The 24,950-nt window shown below is 42.9% G+C and overlaps 1 protein-coding gene across 1 annotated transcript in view; it reads right to left on the reverse strand.

Annotated features, from left to right (window-relative positions):
• Positions 1-3,768: 3,768 nt before the first annotated feature.
• Positions 3,769-24,950, reverse strand: part of TGFBR2 (transforming growth factor beta receptor 2) — a gene marked incomplete at both ends in the record, with an annotated part of 63,153 nt that continues 41,971 nt past the window's right edge. Inside the window, 4 exons of the mRNA XM_079538203.1 lie at positions 3,769-3,948; positions 7,335-7,462; positions 16,104-16,245; positions 20,530-21,329. Of these exons, the coding sequence (XP_079394329.1) occupies positions 3,769-3,948; positions 7,335-7,462; positions 16,104-16,245; positions 20,530-21,329 (1,250 nt within the window). The remainder of the gene's footprint in view (positions 3,949-7,334; positions 7,463-16,103; positions 16,246-20,529; positions 21,330-24,950) is intronic.

The following is a 24,950-nucleotide window of genomic DNA, read 5'->3' on the forward strand; positions in this document are numbered from 1 at the left end:
TGTGATTGATTCTATGACTATACCATTTAAGAGCTGCTCAGAGAAAAATATTGAATACCCTACTGAGGATGAGAAAGAGGGCAAATGACTTAACCAAAAAAATGAAAAATTAATGATAGGTAGCATACTTTATTTCACAGATGTTGTGTATTCAACTCTGTAGTTGAATACTCTGAAAGGCCTCTGTAGTTTGCCTGCTCCATTTTTTAATACAATTTGTATTTGTTTCTGCACCACTCGTTTGCCCTGTCACACCAGAAAGACATTGACTTTAATCCAACCTAAACAGGATGTCAGGGCTTGAAGATCTTTGCACAGTGCACGGCCAGCAGTGGTGAGGGGTGAGTAGGGCAGAGCCACGACTAGGGCAGGGCACTCAGACACTAGGCAGGACTCTGCTGGAAATAAATCATACAAGCATGCAGTCGTTTGAGTTGGAAGGGGCTCTTAAAGGCCATCTAGCCCAACCCCCCTGCAATGAACAGGGATGCATACAGCTACATCAGGTTGCCCAAAGCCTGGTCCAGCCTGATCTTGAGTGCGTCCAGGGATGGGGCAGCCACCACATCTCTGAGCAGCCTGTGCCAGTGAAAAACTTCTTCCTTATATCCAATCTAAGTCTCCTCTCTTTCAGTTAAACCCATTTTCCCCTTGTCCTGTCACAACAGACCCTCCTAAAGTGTCCATCTCCTTCCTTACAGTCCCCCTTCAGATACTGAAACGCACTCTCAGGTCTTCCCACAGCCTTCTTTCCTCCAAGCTGAACAGCCGCAGCTCTCAGCAAAAACATTTTTGGGGGCTGGCAGCTCTTCTCATATTCATTGGTTTCTCGTGCTCTGTGCATGCCCTGCACAGGAGGGGTGGCTGGCTGAACACCGAGCACAGCACTGAAGCCGTGTGGCACAAACACATTAATCACACTCTTCCCTGTGACACAGATTTAGTGCACTGTCTTCTAGCTCACTTTAATACCGGACCCAAGAGAGCAGAGGATTAACAAAGACCTTACCTGCGCTTGAGTTGACAATAGGAGAGAGTCAGCTGTGAGCCTGCTTCTGTCCCCTGCCCGTGACCAGAGAAGGTTTTACATGGTGAAGGAGTGGCCACTGCATCCCTTTGCTGATGCTCTCCAGACAAGACAGCAGCACAGAGGGACACGTGCATCGGCAGCTGGACATCCGGGCATCTGGTGAAAAGGGATGAGAATAAATCCTTTTAGGACAGGGATCATTTTTGCAAAAGCCCCCTCCTTATTCTAGATGCTCCAGAGATGAAAGACAAATTTGAGTCGGTGTTATTTTATTTGCAGCAATAAACATTTGATTTATATAAAACAATAAGAACAAAAAGCCCCCAAACACTGTTTACAAAGCAAGTTAAGTGCTTGAAACATTTGATAAAGAAGAGTATATAACATTCACATCCCTATTTCATACATGATGTACAGGTGAAGTATTCCTTAAGAGAATTAAAAAAAATCCCTTTACATGTTGTAGTAAAAAAAAAAAACACAAAACAACAAACAAAATAAAACCAAGAAAAAACAACAACAACAACAAAAAAAAGGAAATAAATGTGTCAGTACTGTCAGTAACCTCTGGATGCCATTCCCTGACCTTCAGTTGGGTGGAGGGAGAGAAAGCAGCCATGGCTGCCCTCAGCCCCCCAGTCCTGCTGTGCAGCACACAGCTGCGCCTCGCTAGATGGCAGTGGCCCTGCAGCTGCATCATTTTCCTTGCTTTCTTTTTTTTTTTTTTTTTTTTGGAAATGCAAATCCCTCTCCCCTTCAATTTGACAGTGTCCTCTGAATCCTGTTGTAGTTGCTAAGATTTTGCTCTTTGTTTAAATATTTCTGAGCAGTTCAGTTAAAACAAAATGAACGGGGATACAATACCACTTGAAATGAATTCTCACTGCAAGTCAGTCTGAGTTCCTATTTAAACGAGCATGATTCCTACTAACTTGGCAATATCTTCTAGATTAATATCAAAGTTTATCTGTCAAAGATGTTCAGTGAATTGTACCTGATGCAGACCTGTGTGGGACTGCTCTGTGCTCAACTCCTGGTTTCCACAGCCTGCTTACATGCTGCACAATCAACAAGTACAATTAGCAGAGTGGCACAGTTAGTATTTTACAGGTCATGTAACTAGAAGGATTATCTCAGTGGAAAGGGGATAATCAAAAATAAATGAAAATGCTCACCCGTGTCCTAGGCTCACAGAAAAAAACTCTGAAGAAAGTGATCTCCAGAAAGAGACCCTTCCCCAGTGGCAGTCAGCCCTTAAATGGGGTCTAGGAGAGGTGCAGCCAGGCTCCACTCCTTCCATCACACAGCTCAATCGCCTTCACCTGTGCTCCATGGCTGACTCAGTGCTCGCCTCAGGTGATCAATCAGTGGTTCAACAGTTCCCAAACACATGCCAAGGGAAGAAAAAAGTGAAACATCACTGCAGAACTCCTGAAGACAGAATCGTCAGAATTATGAAACGCACTGCTGTCATTTGTATAAGTTTACATATGTCAACTGTCTGGATAATTAAATTCCCACTACCCTCCAGAGAAGAGGGCAGGATATGCCATGAACCTGATGCCATGGAGCCTTCCCTCATTTCTAAGATCCTTGTGTGAAAGCAAAGGCACTGGGTGTTGTCTCTTGCTTTTCTCTAGAAAGCATGGAACAGTCAGGCTGTGGTATGTCAAGCATAGATATGCTGTACTAGGAAAAAGTTATTTGTTCTCACAGCAACGCAATTAAGGTAAAAGGAAAAGGGAAAAAATAAGTACAGTCTGCGTTCAGAATGCAGAGCAAATATAAAACATCTGCTTGGATTACTGCTGGACTTGGTGCGGTTTGAGAGTCAGGAAGGGAGGAGGGGAAAAATCTCATCCCGCTGCTATTTTGCAACCTGCTTGCAAGCAGCATGAACTCAAAGCAATAAAGACGTAACACTAATGACCTCTGCATGGAAACACAGGTGGTGGGACCAAACCTCCTCACGCTCCCTCCCACTATGGGAGGCTGTGAGGACCTTGGGGTTAAGGCAAGAGGGCAAAGACATCCCCGAATCTTCCCAAAAACACTGCAGGCAGGAGCGTGTAGTTACAACTGCAAAGCCAGATCTGTCTCCTTGCTGTGAGACTGCTGCTGCAACTGTCATCTCCTGGGCCACAGCTGGGTGTGTGCAGCACATGCTTCAAAGCCATCCTCTTATTGCTCCTTGTTCCTATCTTTTTGGCAGAGTGCTTAGTGCACAATCGCTAGTGTCCTGATACACCAGTCTCCCCGGGCGCTTTCCCAATGGGGAGGGATCTCTAATGCACAGGTAATTTCCTGCAAGCATTTTTTAAACTCTTTTCTTCAGATCATGGCTGTTTACAGATATTATAGATAGATATATACATACACAGACATTTTTAATATATATGTATATATATATAAAAATAGCAATTTCATAGTTATATACAGGCATTATTAAAGTGCATAATGTTATTGGCTATTCTCAAATCTCATTTCCTGAGGAAGTGCTAACAGACTTAGCTCCTCCTATGACATGACGCCGGCTGCCAATGCTGGAGTACAACACCCACTCCCTGGCTTTTAACTCCCATGCATACATCTCCCTACCCAGAGACACAGCTCAAAGGGAGTAGTGACAGCCTCAGTCCTCCAGGAAGCAAGTCAAGGCACTGATCGTGACTTCTTCCTCTGCCAAGGTAACGTGCTTAGGAGTAACCTCCCTCCATTTCGGAGCTCTTGGGTGCGTGCTACTTGGCGGTGGTCACGGAGCCGTCCTCGGGGATCTTCTCCTCTGAACAGCTTCTCCCTGAGAGCTTGTCGTGGTGCTTGAACTCACTGAAGCGCTCCGCCACGCACTGTGCCGTGAGCCGAGCCTCGGGGTCGTGGTCCCAGCACTCAATAAGGGTCTCACACACCATCTGGATGCCCTGTGGAGAGCACAGAGAGAGCACTGTGGTGGGGACAGCCACTGAACCACCGCCGGTGCGTGCTCATAAGAGCCGGCTGGGGTGTCCTCTGAAGCCTAGAGGACCGTTGGTGTGCCTGCGGTGACAGAACTGGTCCCAAAAGTGCTCAGTGGGCTCTGCTGTCATTGAAATGGGGACATGGTATGCTTTCTTTTTAAAGAAACCCTACAACCTTACGTCCACTGGCTCCAATGGCCGGTAATGCCATTTCTAGACACAGAATCCCAGAATCCTTAGAATTGAAAAGGACCTTTAAAGGCCATGCAGTCCAGCTCCCCTGCAATGAACAGGGACGTGCACAGCTAGATCAGGTTGCTCAGGGCTTGATCCAGCCTTGAAAGTCTCCAGGGACAAGGAATCAACCACATCTCTGGGCAACCTATTCCCCAGCCTTGCTACCCTCCCTCCTCCAAACCTCCACTTTTTGGTTTGGACCAGTAGAATCAAGTAGTTTTTGGTCTAATAAATACAATCAGAACAGCTGAATAACAACTTCCCACTCAACCCATCCCTCCGCATGGCTGAATCCTATTTGTGTTGTTGTTTTTTTTGTTTTTTTTTTTTAACAGAATTCTGATTGCCAGCAATATCAAGCCTGACATCAGCCTTTATGAATTCTCCACAGACAAACTAAAACTGTGTGCAAATATGGGCCGCAGTCCCACAAACACTTAAACACATGTCACTCACAGATGTAACTATTTAACCTTCATTTCAATGCTGATGCACATGTTTACAGGAGCAAAAAAACAGTTGCATCTTCGTAATGCATTTTGTAAACATGAGGTATTTGCCAGGAAACTGTGTGCTTTGCTTTATGACACTAGAAGCCCATTAAGCGGGATTTATCTTAAACTTCTTATTTAAAAAAATAACATTTCACAACACTACATTAATTGCATAATTTACCTAATTGTGATGTTGACTGATGTCAATGTTAATAGCAGAACGTTACTGTCTGTATACAAATAACATTAGTTTTCTGATGACATTGAAATTACAAGCAGTAAATTAAATTAAATATTAAACATTAACTTGAAATCAATAGTGCAACAAATCTCATTAAGGGGAAAAAAATGTAATATGTAAATCCATTCCAGAATTTTATCACGATGAATAATGAGTTCATTACGAAAACACGACTGCAGAGGAAGGAAATGAATATGGAAGAGCTATTACAGTAAAAGCAACTTCAGTGGAGTTCAAAGCAGATCCTCGGTTGCTGCAAACTGTCACAGCCCTGCTGAAGCCCATGCGTCACTGAGTCGTAGATAGCGCAACGTGAAACGCTGAAGGGATTCAGACAAAGGGAATTAAATCCACCTTCACTAAATGTCCTGGGAGGGTGTTATCAGGCATTCACTTCCTGCCTTAGACTCCTAATTGAGCCCTGCTGGAGCCAGCTGTGCCCACTCCAGTTACACACAAACGCAGGCAGCACATCCCAGCTGGCAGGATGTCCTGTGCTGGGCAATGCGGGTAGCACCAACTGCCCCCAGCACTGCTAGGACCCTGAGCCTAACACACACAAGGAGCTGCTGGTGCTCCCTCAACAAGGCACGACCAGCCACGTTGCTGCTCCTACTGCCACGCCGTGTGATGCCTGAAGGAGTTCAACCCTGAATGCACACAGGTCTCTGGGCCACTTAATGGCCTGCTCTAAGTGTCAATGACTTCTGCTTCATCGGTGCCTTTGCCATCTTCTACATGTATGTCATCTGACTCTTCCCAAATGCAGAACAGAAATATTTGCCGACAACTTCTGCCTTTGCCTTAGCATAAGCAGCACAGTAAGTGATGGATTGATACTAAGTTAGATTTCCTTTTGCATTGGAGAAAACTTAACTCAAGTCTACTGACTACAGATCTTCCTGTTGTTCTTCTATTTCCCTAATCGGTTCTCTTTATTTTTTTTTGACACATTAAGACCATGACTTTGGAATATTCTCAGAAATGTTCTCACACTGTTCCTAATTTTAAGCATTTTCTTCAACTTTTTTTTTGCTCCCCAGTGACCTGGCTCAGGATTCTTTCCTGCTTTGTTAACTGGGCTCTTCTAAAGTCTCACATGTTCACTACTGGGTTGGACGTCCTTTTGCCTTTGGGGAAAACAAACAGCTGTAGTCAACTCCTGATGACTTCTACCTGTTCATACATAATTTTAAAAAAAAAAATTGCAGTCTTCTACTCTATACAGATGAGCATCAATGTAACCTCACCTTCCCAGCTCAACAGATCGGTTAGAAGATAGCTGTAGCTATAGATCCTAGAAATGTCAAAGGCCTTTCAGTACTGGCAATATCAGTTCTTCAGATGTCCCTCAAAACACAGCTCTCCTCCCCAGTGAGAGCATCGCTCCTCAATAGTCCTGCTCATTGCAGATGACAGGTCCAGGAACGGCATGCATGCTGTCGCAGTCATCAAGCAGCAGATGTGTTGCTCCTGGTTGGAGGACTGACTGATTACAGCCACTCACATGGACTTTCCTAATTAAAGGTTAGACTATAATTCTAACATTTCAACTAGAATGAAAAAAAAAGGCTCCTTATGGAAATACCAGCTGGTCTTGGTTGCCTGGGCTTTTATAAATGTTTGTGATACTTTCCTTTTGTCCGTAAAGACCACTCAACATATTTCACTGATAGGTGGAATGACCAAGCCTCACTTCTCTGATATGTTTCTCATTTTATCTCTTCTGATAAAACCGCTCAGAGCAAAAGTTAAGGAATGCATGCCTTTGGCTCTTTTCCATTCAGCTTCAGCTACTGAGAAATTGGGCCGCATCTATCGCCTAGGAAGTGCCACCATGATGTGTAAGAACAGAGAAAGCTGACAGAGTGCTTCCCAACATGCCAATGACTGTCACTACACTGCCCTGAATAAAAACAAACCGAGTTGCTGACGACTCACTTCCTATTTTCCTAAACCTGTCAACAGCTGGGATGCCAGTATTACTTTTCTCTGTGGTAAAGTGCTGAGATTTGTTTTCTCTGCTGATGGAACCCGTGTGTAAAGCTGCTCTCTTTGACCTTTCAGAGCCTGCACACAGTGTACTTTAAGGCCCTAATTATTCTGTGGCTGTCTGGATGACTGTGGGGTCTCAGGTTTCTATTATTTTTAGTTTTAATTTGGTCACTTTCAAATTACACTGGTGGGCAGCAGAAATCCACGGGGATCTGGGAGCAGGCATGGTGCAGAGCACTGTGGTGTCTGAACTATGGGCAGCACCAGTGTCACTATGTGACAGAGCAACGAGTGCAAAAAGAGAGGCCTCTCTTGCTGAGCAGGACACAGAGTTAACGCTCAGGCTTTGGGCAGCAGCTAGATGGGTTCTGCAGTGCTCTTACCTGATGGTTGAGCCAGGAGCTGGGGATCTCAGGTCGCCCTCTGTCTCTTAGGACATTGTCCTTCATGCTTTCCACGCAGGGATGTTCTCGCACTTTAGAACCAAAGGGGGGCTCATACTCTTTCACTTCTGCCAAGAGAAGAAGCAAACACAAGGGTATTCAGCTGGGCTGCATGTGTGCCAAGTGTGAAGGGAGCTGGCTGTTCTCTGGAGGAGACGGAGCCACTGATTAGCTGCACAGTGCCACCGTTCTGCCTGACCAGCTCCAAACAAAGCAAAGCCAGTTGGCATTTTCAAATATGTTTCAAATGTGTTTCTCCCACACACACACCCCTCTCCCTTTTTCCTTCCTAGCCAACTAGACAATTTCCAATTAAACTCTTTAGCACATAATCATATTAGCAACAGTCAGAGCATCAGAGTAATATTTGTGAGCCGTACAGTCTCTGCTGAGGCAAAGCATACAAGGACTTCAAGGTGAATTTTGCTTGAGCCAAGTCTGCAAGAAATGGTTATGCTGGTCCCCCTTAAGTTCCCTGGAGTTTCCACACATTAAACAGGTGAAATATAAACTGAAATTTAGGTCACAGATATTAATGTGCCAGATTGCTAGGAGGAAACAGTTGCTTGAAAAAGACAAAGGTACAACAAGGAACAGTGCTGGAAGCTTCCATACTGTCCTTGCTTATTATTGAGCCGTTAGTAGTCTGCTCTGATTTTAGACCTCTTTCCTAAAATAGGTCAATTTCAACTGATGATGAAGGGGATACAGTTTCCTGTAGGGACTGCTGCCATTATTGTTTTTCTGTGCGTGTTGCATATTTTCTTTGCTTTTCTTTGGGGAGAGAAAGGAAGAAGCAGACATATGGGATCTTTGGAGAAAACTCAAGAAATCTCCAAGAGCGGAAATATTAGAGTAGATGCTGACACAATGTAGAAAATGCTGTGGTTTCTTTGGGAACAGATGGAGTATTTACACATGGGTCTAATGGCTTACTAGTATTAGATAAAGATTTATGAAGTTAGCCTGTTCTGCTGCCTTTTATTTATTTCTAGGAATTAACTGAGGGCAAGAAAAACTGACGTGTAATCTACTAGGCAGGTTGAAGAATGCGAGTGTCTAGAAGATGTGTGAAGAGAGATGAACGAGATGAGAGACACAGTACCATTGTACAATGTTGCAATCAAAGTTCAAATGCAGTGTCCAGTACTGTTCACTTCTCTCAAGGCGTATTTTATAGTAAATAGGACCTCTGAGAAGGGTGATAACAATGATTAAAGGCCCAGAAAGAAATGTCCTGCTAAGGGAAGAACTGCTAACATTTGACTTTGTTTCCTTTGGCACATGATACAATATCGAAGTAATTAATGATGAAGATAACATAGATCAGATCATTCGGATCGCTTTGTCTCATGATGAAAACAAAACTAAAAGGTGGATTTTTCTCCAGAATTTTAGAGACAAGCTGCAGATTTCATTGCTAGGTGATGGCCACAAGGTGAAGACTACACCAGGCTACCGAAAAAGAGAGATAACTAAAAGAATAGCCCAAGACACAACAACAAACATTTTGGAAGGGATATTAAACTCCATGCATTAAAGTGTCCAGAGTTTAGCAAACTACCGTGCATGCAGTGTGGCAGATTACCCCACAGATGTCTCCCTCCTTTTTCTGTGAAGCATTTGGTGCTGGTCACTCTCTACACAATTTTGTGCTGACTGACTATAGTTCTGAAACACAAGTCCTATCTTCCCATAAGCAGAATACCTTCTCTAAGGCACAAGGGCCAAAGTCTACTTTGCTTTCTTCGAATCAGTTTCACCCACATTAATCTCAGTTTGAGATAATTCAGCCAAAGTAAATTTACAAAATCTTAACTCTAAAAGTTAAATGAGAAGTTGTTATCTTGCTGGTCAAACTGGAAGCCCAATGGAAGCACAGTAGAAGTACAACGATTACAAAGCTGATGCTTTTGCTTTCAAAGCTAACCAAGATGGTAGAGATTGCTGAGGAAAAGGAAACTGCTAGATGATCTAGACACTGCCTACACATCTCCAGCAGGCATGGTTTCCTTGTGATAGTGGTCCTGGACACCCACTGTAGTCTCAGAGATCTCCCTGCAATATGGAGCACTAGCACAGAAGAGCACAGGTGAGACAAGAGTATGAGAGACACGTGGAGCAGTGGCACGTGTGTGGTATGATAATAATGTTTTGAATGTTCCCAGGACTATGTTAGTTACATCTAATACGAACAGGCCACCTTGAGTGCGTATACACTTTTTTTTCAATGACTCCCTGCAAGCCAGGCTCTAGTTTTGCCCTACTGTGTTTGCCTCAAAGGAATGTGAGTGACAAATCAAGGGAAGCTCTCCAGTGCTGCCTGTTCCCTCTCACTGAACTTAATCTGAAGGCCGTTGAGGTTTACAAGACTGTTCATTTCGTAGAATCATATAATCAAAGAATCATGGAATCACAGAATCATGGAATGGTTTAGGTTGGAAGGGACCTTTAAGATCACACAGTTCCAACAGCCCTACTATAAGCAGGTACATCCCCCTCTAGATCAGGCTGCTCAAAGCCCCATCCAGCCTGGCCTTGAACGCCTCCAGGAAAGGGGCATCCACAACCTCTCTGGGCAGCCTGTTCCTCACAGTAAAGAATTTTTCCCAATATCTAGTATAAATCTACTCTCTTCCAGTTTAAAGCTATTTCCCCTCCCTCGGTCACTACATACTCTTATAAAAAGTCCCTCCCCAGCTTTCCTGTAGGCCCCCTCCAGGTACTGGCAGGCCACTGCAAGGTCCACTGGAGCCTTCTCCAGACTGAAGAGCCCCAGCTCTCTCAGTCTGTCCTCATAGGAGAGGTGCACCAGCCTTCTGCTCATCTTCTTGGCCCTCCTCTGGATCCACTCCAACAGCTCCATGTCCTTCTTGTGCTGGGGGCCCCATAACTGGATGCTTCAGATGGGGTCTCACAAGAGCAGAACAGAGGGGCAGAATCACCTCCCTTGACCTGCTGGTCTCACTTCTCTTGATGCAACCCAGGATACAGTTGGCCTTCTGGGCTGCAAGCGGACATTGTCAGCTCATGTTGAGTCTTCCATCAACTGACTTCCAAATCCTTCTCCTCAGGGCTGCTCTCAAGCCATTCTTCCCTGTATTTGTGCTTGGGATTGCCTCTACTTGGTGAAAGGGAAAGCCTTCCTGGAGAACTGATAGGTTTCTAACACATTTCCCCTGTTCAAGAAATTCCTTCTATGCTGCATTTTTTTTTTTTTCAGATTTGCGATTTTGTTGAGGAGAAATTGAGGCCAGATGCTAGTTATCTGTAATGACTTCATAGTAACACAGTTGTGCTTTTCCTCACTCTGAAAAGCATGCAGCATCTTCTCGCTATTTATTATCTTGCTTCTCTCTCCTTCAGAAAGAAAAGCCGACTGAATCCTCCTGCGGTAAATCATCCATATAGTGTGGAATCTCAGGTGTCAGACACATTTTGGAGTAATAGCTGAGGTTATTTATGGATCATGTTGGCATGCTACAGTAGACGTAATAGGTGTCAATTTGAGGCAGGTTAAGATGCTTGTTGCTACATATTCGTGCATAGCTATATACAGATGCTGAATCTATTTTTTATGACTTAAATGTTTCTTCTGATTGTTTTCAGACCAGTCAGACACTAAAAATGACAACTGGCTGAAGTACCATAAATATCTTAGGTATTTTGAACCACAGCACTTTTAGTATTCAATAATGGAAGAGTTTCTTCAACTTTAACCTCTTGCATTTAATCTTAATGGTTGTGAGCTACCTTGCACTAATAATCACTGTACCTCTGCTTCCCTTTGACACCAGCATGGCTATAACTTTCAGAAAGGCTGGGACTGGATTTTTAGCCCCGGAGACATTACTGAAAATCTATTTGTGCTTGATGAATGCTATAGAACATTTGGCAGCGGACTCCTCATGAAAAATATGCCTCTTGCATGCGATCTTATGCTCTAAGCTGTTTGCAGTGAGATTTTCTTCCTTTAAGTGAGAACTGCACACCTGCAAACCTCATCAACACTTCCCCCATGTGATATGTCTTGCTATGTTTTTAGTGGGACATTTCCTTATGCATAAGATGAAGGCTTACTTGAAGAATTAAACCAGGAATGAGGAGGAAGAATGCTAGCGAAAATCAGCTGTGGAGCACAATCCATAGCAGTGATCTTATGTTTTTGGAACTTCTGATCCTTTTGAAAAAAAAAAACCCTTAATTTAGAGCATATAAAGGAATAGCCACAGAGGGGATAAATCAGTTGATGATGCAGTTACTGTGATAGCTTACATACACACACACACACACACATCTGCATGTGCGTGCAGATTGTGTCTTTCCTCATGCTAGAAGAATCTGGGTGGTGGGTCTACATACTGTTGCACAAAGGGATTATGCAGAAGCTCAAAGCCATTTCAATTTCAAGTTTAAGGAGTTGTTAGATGCTTACGCCACATTTTCCCTGGGTTTCCCAGATCCACTCCTTCAGAATATGAATGCTAGCTGGGAAGTTTGAGGATGCCCTGGGATGAATGAACCTACAGTGCCGTTTTCCTTGCACAGACATGTTTTAAGTGACTTCACATCTGATGATCAAAGACACAGTCACCTTTCCAAAGGGCCGGGAGTGTATAAGCTCTGCCATAAGAGTATGATTATAGGCTGTTTAGTCATTGTATGCTAGACCCTGAGATGGGAAAGTAGAGGAATATAGCATAAGAGTGCCCTGCAGGGTGATCTTACCTACTGCTACCTGGGCTTGCTGAAAGACAGCACTGAATACTGTGGTGACACATCGAGAATTTCTGGGATCCAAGCTACTGTTCCACAATAATGGTGATGGTGCCCTTTGAGGGTGTACCAGATGTGGGATGCATGCTGCCACATGCCACTGCAGTGCAAACGTGCCCCACTGGGACTTCTCTTCACAAAGGAGAAGCTTAAACCAGGCCCCTGCTGCAGAGACCTCAGGCCTGATGCACAAGCACAGACCTAATGCACAGGCACGGCCCCACTGCACAGGCTATCAAAATATTCCCTGCTGCCAGAAACTGTCACCTCTGTACACTCAACGTGATGAATGCCCAGCGTTCCCTGAAGCACAAGATGCACAAATGCTTAGCTGCCAAATTGTACCTCTTGGCTGACTCTTTCCAAGCGAGCATAAGATTAACCAGCTCTTTTATTCACATTAAACAGAGCTCTGGTAAAACAAGGCTGCTATTTCAGACACAGCTCTGCTGCTACACCAAAGCCAGCCGCCCCTTCAGGCACTGCAACACCGTATGAGCAACGTCGCCATTTTCTGAGGAGTTTCTCTCCTTCCTCACCAGCCCTGTGCATCCTGAGGCTTTGTTCCTCTCCTTCTCCCTTGCTGCCCCCAGCAGTCCCCTGCCTGCAGCAGCTCCGATACGAAGCAGATGGTTTCCTTTTCTTTCTAGGAGGCTGTCGGAGAAATTACACTTGCCTCAGTCACCAAAGCTCTGTCGCTCTGAAAGCAAGCAGTTGAGATGAAAATTGTATTTCTCACAACGTGCAGCATCTGGTGCACAGCTGTTGCACTGAATGAAATACCAAGTTAACGGCAGTGTGGAGCAGCTGAAGTTCTCCCCAAAGTAGTATTGCTGAGTTTCTAAATATGCCTCTTAAATTATACTCCGGTGAAAAAACAGTCAAACTCGCTATTTGCCTCTGTCTCCCTCTCCCCTGTGCCCCATTTCTGCTTCTCCATATTTAGCAGAACAAAGTAACAACGAACAGCATGGCCTTTCTCGAAAGCTGATCCCCACCTGCATATTTACTATGGCAGCTTCACAGTACAGATTATGCTGCTGGGTATTTTCGTTTAAATGTCTGCTGACTGAAAAGGCCTGGCATTCTGCTGAGACTATGCTCGACAAAGCTGCTGCAGTGAAAGGACCTGCCTCCATCGCTTCCCACACTCACCTGCACACCAACAGACAAATCCTGAGAACACCCTATGTAAAAGAAATAACTCACCCTACCGTTAGCATAGCAATTAACCCCTTCTTTCCCGTGCTTTCCCCCAGCAGCATCAGGCTGCTCTCTGAACTTCCCTGGTCCTTCTCTAGTGTGAGAGAGCCCACACTGCAGAGAGGCCTGCACTGGGGAGACAGCACTTACATCTTTTAGGTTTCTTTGGAAAGGCTGCAATTAGGTAAGTCTGCCCTGGCTTACATGCAAAGTCATTTCTCTCAGCACCTACGAGGTCAGGAAATGGAGTGGTTTGCATGAACGGAGGCAGCTCCTCTGAAGGGTGCAAGAAGGGAAGGGAGTCTCACCAGTGACAGATGGGAAGAGAAAGCAGAGAGGGAGCTGCAGTCATGAATCACTGTAAGGGTACTTCACCAGCTGATTGCAAAGAGAGTCAGACTGCACGAACCAAGACAAGATCAAAGAAGGAAATGAGAGAAACCATGCAATGCTGCTGTAGTTCAGTACCACCGACAAGATAAGGGAGCTGCATCGTAGGAGTTATATTTAGCTGCTCTGGTTGAAGACACTCAGCCCAAGTCCTACCCACTACAGCCCAAATACTTCGGTGGTTTCACTGGGGAGTGAACCACCTGGAAAGATGACTGAAGCATGGAAACAAAATTTAAGAAGTATGTTTCTGGAGATGAGGATGACTGAGGATTAGGGAAAATCAGAGGCAGGGGCTAAGCTCCAGCATGAAAACAAAGGGGATGCTGGGCCAGAGAAACGTCTCCTTTTCCTAAAATCATTTCAGCTCTTCTTCTCAAGGTTATAAGGGGTCAACCTCTTCTGGCTAAACATGCTGGTGATTTCCCTTCCTTATGAAACTCTCTTTATATCCTCTTTTAGGCAGTTGCCATCTGAGAACAGCAGCAACAAGGTTTGTTCTTGCCACAAACTCCATTTCACTGTACTCAGCAAATATGAACAGCAACACATTCAGGCACCAGTGAAGATAAAAGACTCCACAGTGAACAGCTCATATTTGTATTAATAAGGTGAGTTCCTAAATGCAAGAAACAGAGAGAGCTCGAGACAGAGCAGAGATCCTTTTTCTCAGGTTTTAAATCTTCTCAGCTGCACTTACAAAGTGCTAATGAAAGGCTGAGGTTTTGCCAACGCATTTAGAAACATACATAACCACAACTGTTAAATGTGGATAGGTTTGCCATGGAATATGCTAGACTTCAAAAACTTTCAGCTTTTGGAGCACCACATGTTTTTTCCCTGAAACATTTGACTAAAAAAAAAAAAAAGGTTTCACGCATTTCTGCTAGCACTAGCTATTTGCACACCCTGCTTTCCCAGCAGGGTGCAAACAGGGGCAAAACTGCCCACAGTGCAGCCCACCCACAAAGACCAAATGCTGGTCAGACAGAGCAAGACACTGGGATGCAGGCATTTCTACCTCTTGCACACAAACATGGTGATGCCAAACTGCTACTGTGCAGAGTGGCCTCAGAGACCTCCACGGATAGTCAGCCCTGTGGTATCCCACGGATGTTAGCAGAGAAACAAAGAGCAGCTATATTCATTTTCCAATAGGACACTGGTTTCTCTCCTGTACACTACGTTCCCCATACTGCAGTGCTCTACAGACTGTCCTGTCTCTGTTGCAGCCCTTTGAGACTCAACTGCGGCAAGTCCAATGAAAAGAGAACCTATGTGGTTTTGGGAGAGAGGTAGCAAATACAAATAGTCTCATATCTGCTGTAATATTCACGTTAGTCTTACATGCAACAGCCCTGCTTCTTAGACTGCCTGGACTTCTGTTAAAATGATTGCTAGACAATACAAGCAGACTGAAAAAATGTATATGTAACAGTCTCATTTTGGTTCCTGAGTTAGGAACTAGTTTAGTTAAGGTGAAAATCTTCAAATATGGCAATATGTAGTGCAGAATCTCAACAGCAACTTTTCAGATTTCTAGCACATACTAGCATAGCAAGCTGGGAATTTTGGGCCAGCTTTAGGCAAAGTAGAAATGGAGATTTTGTTTCAGTGAACGAAGTCTGAATATGAACAAACACAGTAGCTCTTCTTGGAGCTATTTTGATACTCAGTTACGCTTATTTTTGTTACTGCACTTTATACAATGAACATCCCTTGGTTTCTCCTGTGGATGATCTCTTGCAACATCCCAAAAAATGATGAGTGGCAGTTGTGGATTTCACAAAAGCAGAAAGATTTTTGAACCCCTATGACGGCTCTTATTGAAATGATAATTAGTAAATGTGACACTTAACTGGCCCTCATTAGGTTTCAGAGTTAACATTTCATGAAGGCAAATGGGGGACAGTTATCACTTCTTGGTCTTAATATTTCATGAATCATTTAGGTTGAAAAAGACATCTAAGATCATCAGGTCCAAGTGTTTCAAATATTCTTATAGTAATAATTATTTTGGGAGAGGACAGGCAGACCAGTCAATCCACGGCTACTCAAGATGCTGTAGTTTAAAAAAATAACAGGCATTAACAACCTTCAGAAGAGGCTTACCTAGCAGCAATTTATCCTTACAGCAACGGGGAGCAATTTCCTCATGCTTTCAGGAGCTTGCCCCTGAAGCTTGCTCATACACACGTGCATCTTATATTACTGAAGGCCTGTTAGCTTACAGCAGCCAGGCCCACGAGAACAACAAAGAATTGTCTCTACACACAGACAACCACAAGAGCACTTCTATCCAAACATACCTTTAGAGATAAGAAAACCAATGGTGCTTACCTCCAACACCATTGCAGCGAGATGTCATTTCCCAAAGGACCAAAGCCATGGAGTACACATCCGTTTGTTTAAAGGACTCCATGTTCTCAAGGTTCATCCTGGACTCCAGGACCTCAGGGGCCATGTACCTTGCTGTGCCAACCTGCAGGAGAGGAAATATGGGAGAGCTCATGAGCTGCAACTGTAATTCATGTTTTGGATTCTGCTGTGATCTGACTTCAGCTTTCATAGAAATGGTGCCATTTGACACGTATCCAAAAATGCAAGCCATACTTGGCACGGATCATGCTTTCTGCTGCCAAAAGAATCTGGCATTGTCTTGACTACCGACTGTACTTGCACCTCCCTTGGTAAAGAAAAAATGATAAAGCAAAGAAACAAACAAGCAAGAAGAACAGCAGCCTTTTGTAGTTCCTTAAACAACTGTTTTTAATGCTGACAAACTTTCTCACTCTTTGGCTGTTCATTGAGACAAACTCTGTCCTCTGGGCCTGGAGCAATTGCCACTGACCAAGCGATTTTCAGACAAGCAAGAAAATCACTGTATTCTTTTGCACTGCATATTATAGAGAGAACTGTTTCTTTTCAAAGTGGTCTTAAAATGAGAGAGGTAAATGCAGGCTTGGCACAAGAAAGCTGATGAAGATGTACTGAATGCATAAGCACACATTCAAAGTGAAACCAAAAACTGGCCCCTCTTCGTTTGAAAAGTTGTTCCCATAAAGTTTATGCATATTCAATAATTTTCAGCAGTGATTTTAGCAGCTGTGCTGCAGTCTAGATTACGACCTTACATTACTGATGGCAAAGTTTAAGTGCTCTTATCATATGAATAGATGTAAGGAATAATTATTGGATCTCTGAGCAAATCCAATGCCAAAACTTAATTTTTTTCAAAAAATTTCAAAAAATAAATGTATAAAAAAATTGCTCTCCTTCTCTCCTCATCTGGAAAAAGTCCAAAAATAATCAGATCAGGCAAGGACAGCTTCAGATGGGAGGCTGCTTAATCACACACAAAAAAAAGAGGAAAAAACAGAAGTGGGTGATGCAGTAGGATCTGTGGTTAAGAAGGGCTATTTGTAGAGTGAACTACAGCCATCAGTCCAGAGCTTGGTGGCAAGCAGAACTACAAAACAACATTTCGGTTATTGGGTCTGCAACTGAAGGCAGCTACATAGTAAATGCAGTCTCCTACAACATGTGTTTGGCATGCTTCTGGAAACACACCTTATCATCTCATACTCAGTACAAATGGGAAACAGCGCTACAAAAAGTGTAACGCTCCCTAAGAAAACAACAGTACAGACTAAGGACATTGCTTTATCATAGGACTGTGCAACATCAGAGAATTTATCTGTTACAGGTATACAAATGGCTGTAGTACCAAGGCCTTTATTTAGAGAATAGCAAAAAAAAGTCTGTGAAATCAGTCCAAAAGTTAAATTCCCTGTTGTATGGAATCTGTGAAAATGAAGGCCAAACATGAGCAACACCAACGCATTAGAGGTTCTTGGGATAACCATGTCCCAGCAGCACTGAGTTCACCAGTACCTTCCTGCCCTATTGAACATGAACGCATGGCAACCCTGCAGCAGAGGCTGTTCCTAGCCCCATCCCTTCCCAAACATACAGCTTCTCTCCAAAGCAGAGTCCACCAAAGTATTAGAAAAGATTCTGGCATACTATGCCCCAAAATTGCCCATCCCCATCCTGCTGTTTTTTTCATTAAGTGTTAATGCTGCCTAAATACAGATAATCAACATTGTCACAAAAGCAGTTCTAGTTTTGCAACATCTCATACTCTCCTTGCAGCAGTGAAAAAGATTCTGCAGCTTTGCTGTACAATTGAGGCTCATGTTCTACAGCTATGAAGAACCACTGAAAACACAGAGAAAATTGAAAATGATGTTAAGAATGATATCAAGTTTTCTCACTTTCCATCCTGCTTAGAATTCATCCGCTGTTGCACTCTGCCTCTGTTCTTTTATCTGAATTTAGATTACGAGGTCTTTGGGTCAAACATTCTTTTCCTACAGCTTGCAAAACTTGAGTCTGGGTCCCAAATATATTTCAGACACTTTCTCATTGTAAAGACCAGTCCGTTTTCTGTTCTTCTCTTCCAAAACTTCCAGCAAGGGAACATTTCTCTTCCTGCAGTACTTTTTATAACGTTTGTGACTTTTAGAACTTTTATACTGGAAACCCTACATTTCTTTCAAGTTGTCTGAGATGTTTTGTGCCTTGAGGTGTGTCACTCAGAGGGGCAGAGGCTATCCCTCTCTGTGTGATTAGGACGACCATCTGTTGTTGTAAGGCTGCTGATGCTGCCGAGATGAGGAACATCTGGCCTTGCTGGCAAATAGCAGTCCTCTGAACACAACAGGACACGGGTCCAGATTTACATATTCAGATTAAGTAATGTCTGCAAATGTTAGCCATTGTGGATGGCCAAATAGCTAAACTGAAAAGACCACAAAGTCTGGGGAAAAGATGGTTTCCAGTCAGTCATAAAGAACACTGGTATCATACAGACAATAATGGCAACATCTGCATCATGCAGAAGGTAGTTGTGCGGATGGGAAAGAAGACAGTTCTGTAATACAAACAACTTGCCTTGAATACTGCAGTCCAAGGCTGATCAGAAAAAAAAACGTAAAATACTTAGATTTTTCTATTCATTTCACAGGAAACCAGAAGCTTCCTTGAATTCAAATGTGTGTCAGCTCCATTATATACCTTCAAAATTGGACCACCTGATGGGAAGAGTTTTGGTGAAAGTGTAAAGATCAGAAATGATGGCAAATTCTTGTGCAAAATCTCCTAGGCAAAAGCTACGAACGGTACTGAAGTTGTCATGTTGGCACATTTGAGTGGGTAGTGCTTGTATGCGCAGAAGAAATGAGGCTGAGGTTTACAGAGCCACTTCACATCATCTTACACTTTGCCATGGAGAAGAATAATGTTAATTTGGTTATCCCAAAACTGATTCAGTGAAGCTAAACAAAGTAAAACACTGGGTCTCGCCATGAGTGCCCAAGGGCATCAATTCTAAAGTAGCAACATCTTCCAGGCAGTGCTGTACTTCACTGTCAGTGCTGGTGTGGAGTGTGGGAGGGCAGTATTAATGCTATCCTCTTACTTCCAACTGTTTGTGAGCAATGCCAGAGAAATCAGATTGAAATATGGGTTGGCTTTAAGCAAAGTCTCCGTGGGGTTAAACTTCACAGCCTATGACATACACTGCCAAATACTCTGCTTTTGCTGTACTCCAACCAGTCTTGTAACTGTCAATATGGTACGACTTCACTGGACTCCAAAAAGATTTGGCATGCTGAAGAGAAATGATATGTGACCATGAGTGGAGTTTGTGTAATTTTAAATATGCTTTCCTTGGTTATCATTCACTCCTGACTCTTGTTAAGAAACTCTATCAAAATGAGATCAGGGCAGTTCCCTTAAACTAATGAGAGTTCAAAGATCTTACAACAAAGATCTTAATTTGATAAACAACAGCAAAGTTCTCATGAACTCAACAAACACTACTGCCTGATGAGTTGTCCCTGAAATGTCCCTAAATCAAAATACTAGTTCCATGCTGAGTAGAAGTCAGTGTAAACAAGCATGCTTTGGATACTTACATATAATTAATCATATGTGGTACATAACTAGGAACATAACTTAAGAAAAGGTCTCAACTTCCACTACAGGAGTTTTCATCAGAAGAGAAAATATTTAGAGATATATGAAAAACTGAAGCATTCACAAATATCCTCATGGCACGCCTGTGAAATAGATGAGCATTATTCACACTACTTAGTTCAAAAAGTAACAACGGGGCAGTTATTTTCATCTGATATTACTGCATTTGCTTGCATGTGGAGAAAGTCCCATAATCTTAAACAGGTTTATTTTTGGCCTTTTAATGTGATTATTTATCTCTCTGTTGTCTGCTACACGTCCTGAGGACAGAGAGGACTGCATTCACATATGCTGGGATATACTGACACAGTAGTTCTACTCACACAAACCTAGTGCTAACAGGCCTGAAAACTGTGGCTTAACTTCAAAGTATGAAGCACACCCTTATCCTGTGTGCACATTGCAGCAGTGTGACAAATAGTAGCTGACAAGCTTTTACATGTTTCACTGTAAGGGCACAGAAAGGAAGATGGTGTCATATAACTAGGCTGCTCTTTGATCGGAACAAAATCTTCATCACAGTTCCCTCATTGCTTTTGTGTGAGGTTTAAAGCCTATTTGTTCATTGAAAAGAAGAAAAACAAAAAAACCAGCCCTTCATTTTTGTTGATTTTAAGCAAATACGGCAGCACAGGTTTTTGGTTTTTTTTTCCCCTCTTCTCCCCAGGAACTGACAGATGAACTGGTATGACATACAACACATCTCCTGAAACTTTTAACATACCTGACCGCTGTTGGCCAAGTCATCCACAGAGAGAGAAGGGTCCAGCCTCAGAGATAACCCAAAGTCACAGAGACAGCAAGTTAAATCATTTTTCACGAGGATGTTGGAACTCTTTAGGTCTCTGTGCACAATAGGGGTTTTAGGGCGACCACAGGGTGTATGATCACTGTGCAGATGGGCAATCCCTCGGGCCAAGGATCCTCCCAGTTTCCAGAGGTCTTCCCAGCTGATAATGTGCCGTGTGAGGTACTCCTGCAAGTTTCCTCTAGCATGGAAGGCAGTGATCAACCAATACTGTTTACCAAGATCTGTCTTACGCTCCTCTGCGGTCAAGAATTGGAGAATGTTCTCATGCTTAAGGTTTACATCCGAAAAAATGTCTTTCTCGGTTTTCCAGGAGGCATATTCTTCATAGGGGAAGATCTTTACTGCCACAGTTTCGTACTGCTCAGATGTATTTTGCTTCAATTTGGCTTTATACACTTCAGCAAATCTTCCTTTGCCAACAACAATGTCCAGCTCAATGGGCAGCAATTCTGTGTTGTGGTTGATGTTGTTGGCACAGGTAGAGCTGATGTCTGAGTGATCATCATCCAACATAATGGCACAAACATCACTGCAGTCTTTATGTTTCCTGGGCTTAACATTCTTCTCCCAGGCCTTGTTGAGCTTCCTTTTCTTATGAGTGCGGTAGGCATAAAAGATAACAATCACAGCAACAGAAATCACCAATAAGGGGACAAGACTTATGATCGTGACTTTGGAAATTTCATCTTTCTCCTCTGGCTTATGGGGATCATCTGAAAAGAACAGAAGGAAGGAATACATTAAATGAGCATAGCTTTATGTGTACAGAAAGTTGTGAGTAACCTATAACATTTTTCCAGTGTGCCATACATGATTTCCTCCATTAACACAAAGTAAAAAAAAAAGATCACTACTTCCTTATCTCATATAAGCCTTCACTTACCGGAAGTTCCCTGTTTGATTATTTTACAGGGAGCCAGACCAGAATGAGCAAGAAGCTAACCTAATTTAACAGCTTTGTTTTTCTCTCAGGCTCTCAATACATTATGGACAAAACCTTCTCTTTCCTGAACACAATAGCCAAAGTCTCCTGTGCTTACTTCAGTGATATATTCTTGACAGATTTGCCCCTTTAACCAGTAATTAAAACAAAACATTCATCTTTCTTTGAAAAAAAAAATGGATGAATAAGTAAATAGACAATGTAGCATATGAATACTGAATTGTCCAATTACCATTTCAGACCCAATGTATCTCAGTAAGATCCATAGAAAGACATCAGGAAGCCTGTCCATATACAAATACTGCCTGCTAATACTCAAGCACAAAATATACGCCTGCGTATAAATCCGAAAAACAGAACTCATTCTCTTACTTTGATATATGAGAAAGAGTACTGCTACAACAGATTCCAACACCTGCACTTGCACAGCTGTTTGAATCCTGCAGGCACAATTAGGCATGTATGGCATATCTGAGAACTGTCACTCGCCGTGCACTTTTTGCATGGATTTATGTAACTGAAAACATCCTGTGCGTGTCACTTGCTGGCTGTACACCAGCTACTCTGTTGGAAAACAGCAGATAGCTCATTCCAAAAACCTTAGCTGATGCAGCCTGTATGTGAACATATTGTCAGGTGAAACACACATGGATAGGGAACAGAAGGACAACAGGGACAAATTTTTGAATAAAGATACATCATGGGAACAGTGAAGAACTTATTCTAGTGGTGAGAGATGCCCTTACAACCCTAGAAGCGATCCTTCAAGTTCAAACGTACTGCATTATCATTCTGCAGTGGATGGGGTTGATTGAAAGAAGCCTGGAGAATCATGAATGGACTAAAAGAACTGACGCTGCAACCAAAATTAAGCAAGCACTGGCAGCACAATATTGGCAGATGCTTATGACATTGTCACTGGCTCAGGTTCTCTGTGTAGAGCCAAATAAGTCAATAAGAAAAAGAAAGTCTAACAAGCTCTGAGGGGAAATTGTCACTAACTAGCTTAGTTTCAAGTCTTTCTCAAAATGAAGGTGAACAGTGCTGAGAAGATAGGGATAAAGAGCTTACAATTAGAACAAGTGATACCTCAGATCCTTCAGTTTCATTTATAATCCCTTTTACATTGGAAACACAGCTGGCAAGCAGCAGGAGCCTTCAGCTATTCAAAGGCAGGTGACAGGACATCTGAAGAGTATGTTCTTTTTTTGGAAGGAGGTCTGAATCCCAAACCAGGATGTGCTTCCTCTGTTTGAAAGGTTCATCAATCAGCGGTAGAGTAAGTAACTCAATCCTAGCATCTCTCACAGGATTTCAAGAAAGAGAAGCACCAACATTTCCAGCACCAACATTCCCAGTTAGCACAGGTTAATGGCATTAATTAGCAGCAACATGCTTCAACTACATAGACATGCATTTATTTCATTCATGCAAATCAACTTCTTAAACCTAATCCTTCCTTCACACCTATGCAAACCAGAAATCCTTATTCCCAAGCAATTTCCTACGGTAACAGAACATTAGTACCAAGTCTACACTCATATGATAATCACAGATTACTTGCAGCACTTTTGTCTCTCAGTGTCTTTTTAAATGGCCTTTACTGGAGGAGTATATTTAGAAAGTCCAATGTCACTGTTGGTAAACAGAAGATTTACATTGCTTATTCTCACATGAGTTCTTCACTCTCAGGAAATCTACTTTTAAAAGCACTAGGGAAACTCTGGAATCTGGAAGAGGATTGACAGTTGTGCTCTGCTTCCAAGTTCCGGCTGCAAGAAAGCCACAATTCTATAAATCAGATAAAGCCCTTCTGACGAACATTTAGAGTTCTGCTTTTGTGTGTGTTGTTGTTCTTCTCTACCCTTGGCCAGAGAAAAGAATGCTTGAAGTTTGGATTCTGACCTCGAAACTAAGTTGTATGTCATCTGCAACCTATATCATGTGTCCTACTTTTTAACAAAGATGAACATACGTTTTAAATCACTTTAAGGCCTTCTACTTTGCCAAAGAGCTGCAGTAAGTAGCTCAGATATCTGAATTACAGATATCTTTCTAAATAAGGGAGGAAAAAAAAAAAAAAAGAGATGTATTAGACATCAGGAAGACTGAGGTAGTTGGGTACATGTGCAGGTCAAATTGAGAATCAGTTCACGCAGGTCTCCATTCCTTTATTGCTATGGGTACACTGAGGGTCTCTGGCTATTCCCACAATGCCTGAGAGTGCAGGCCAACAGCTGAGAAGTCTCTACCAGTCTTCACAGACTCTTTAGCTCTTCCTCTTTTTGCATAAGGGAAAGCTCTGCTAGTGGTGCAGGGGAAGATAGAAACTGTTGATGTTGCAAATGTCACTTCAAAAAGAATGAAAAAAATAATAATCAGAGCAGAAGCTGAGCACTTCCCCTGAGCACAGCATCATCCTGCACCACTGCTGCAAAGTGACACATCCACTTTGGCAGCATCCTGTGGAGGAAGTAGGGAGGCAGGGGGTAAAAAACACATGGCTACATATCTTGCACCTAGGGAGCGAGAAGGGTGTTATTGCTCATTCTCTATTGTATTAAAAGCTGAAAAGTCCCACTCAAGGTTTGGGAAGAGCAAGAATGAGCACCAAACAGATACAGCTGAGTGTCAGGACTGGCCACATATAACCCTGGACTTAAAAGGAGAGGACGAAGCTTCCCATCACCAGGATTAAAGGTAACAGCAACAGTGAATAGTTGGTGGTGCTGAGGGTCAGCCCAAGCAAGGCACTTCTGGAACCTCCTCTGATTTTGAGTTCTGATATGAGCAAAACAAAATCAGCCCCTCCAGCACAAGCCAAGTTTGGGGTACTTCTGAGTTGAATTTGCATACCAAGTCAGGGCAGGATCAAAATGAAGAGTGTATCTGCATGTTTGCATTATGGCTAGCCAACATTTTCTGGCTTGACTGCAGGAATCTAAGAATAAACATGCTCATTGCTTATAAATAAATACCTATGACTCAAACCCCGTAATTTCAAAAATGTGAGTGCAGCTCCCTCTTTCTGGGCACTGTTCTGAGCAAAACCTGTCTGAACCAACAGGCAAGGAAATGGTTAAATAAAACAGCCTTTCAGATTTTGCCAACATGCTCCTGAATAACTTTCCCCACCCAGAACTATCATTCAGGCAGATCAGTTCTTTCTCAAGCTTCAAAAGAACCTATTAATACAGCATAACAATAGAGAAGTCTAGCTAAAAGAAAGCTTCCTGTATGCGGTTTAAATTGAGCACAAGCCATCTGTACAACCCTTAGCACTACCTAAACCTTTAGGGAATAGGAGTCAGGTGCCAAGGAGAATAGAAACCGCATTCAGTCACAAGTCTTCAAGGCACAACACTGGTTGCCTGTAAATTCTGTAGGTTGG

The sequence above is a fragment of the Tetrao urogallus genome (assembly GCF_951394365.1).
Source record: "Tetrao urogallus genome assembly, chromosome: 7".
In the NCBI taxonomy this organism is placed as follows: domain Eukaryota; kingdom Metazoa; phylum Chordata; class Aves; order Galliformes; family Phasianidae; genus Tetrao; species Tetrao urogallus.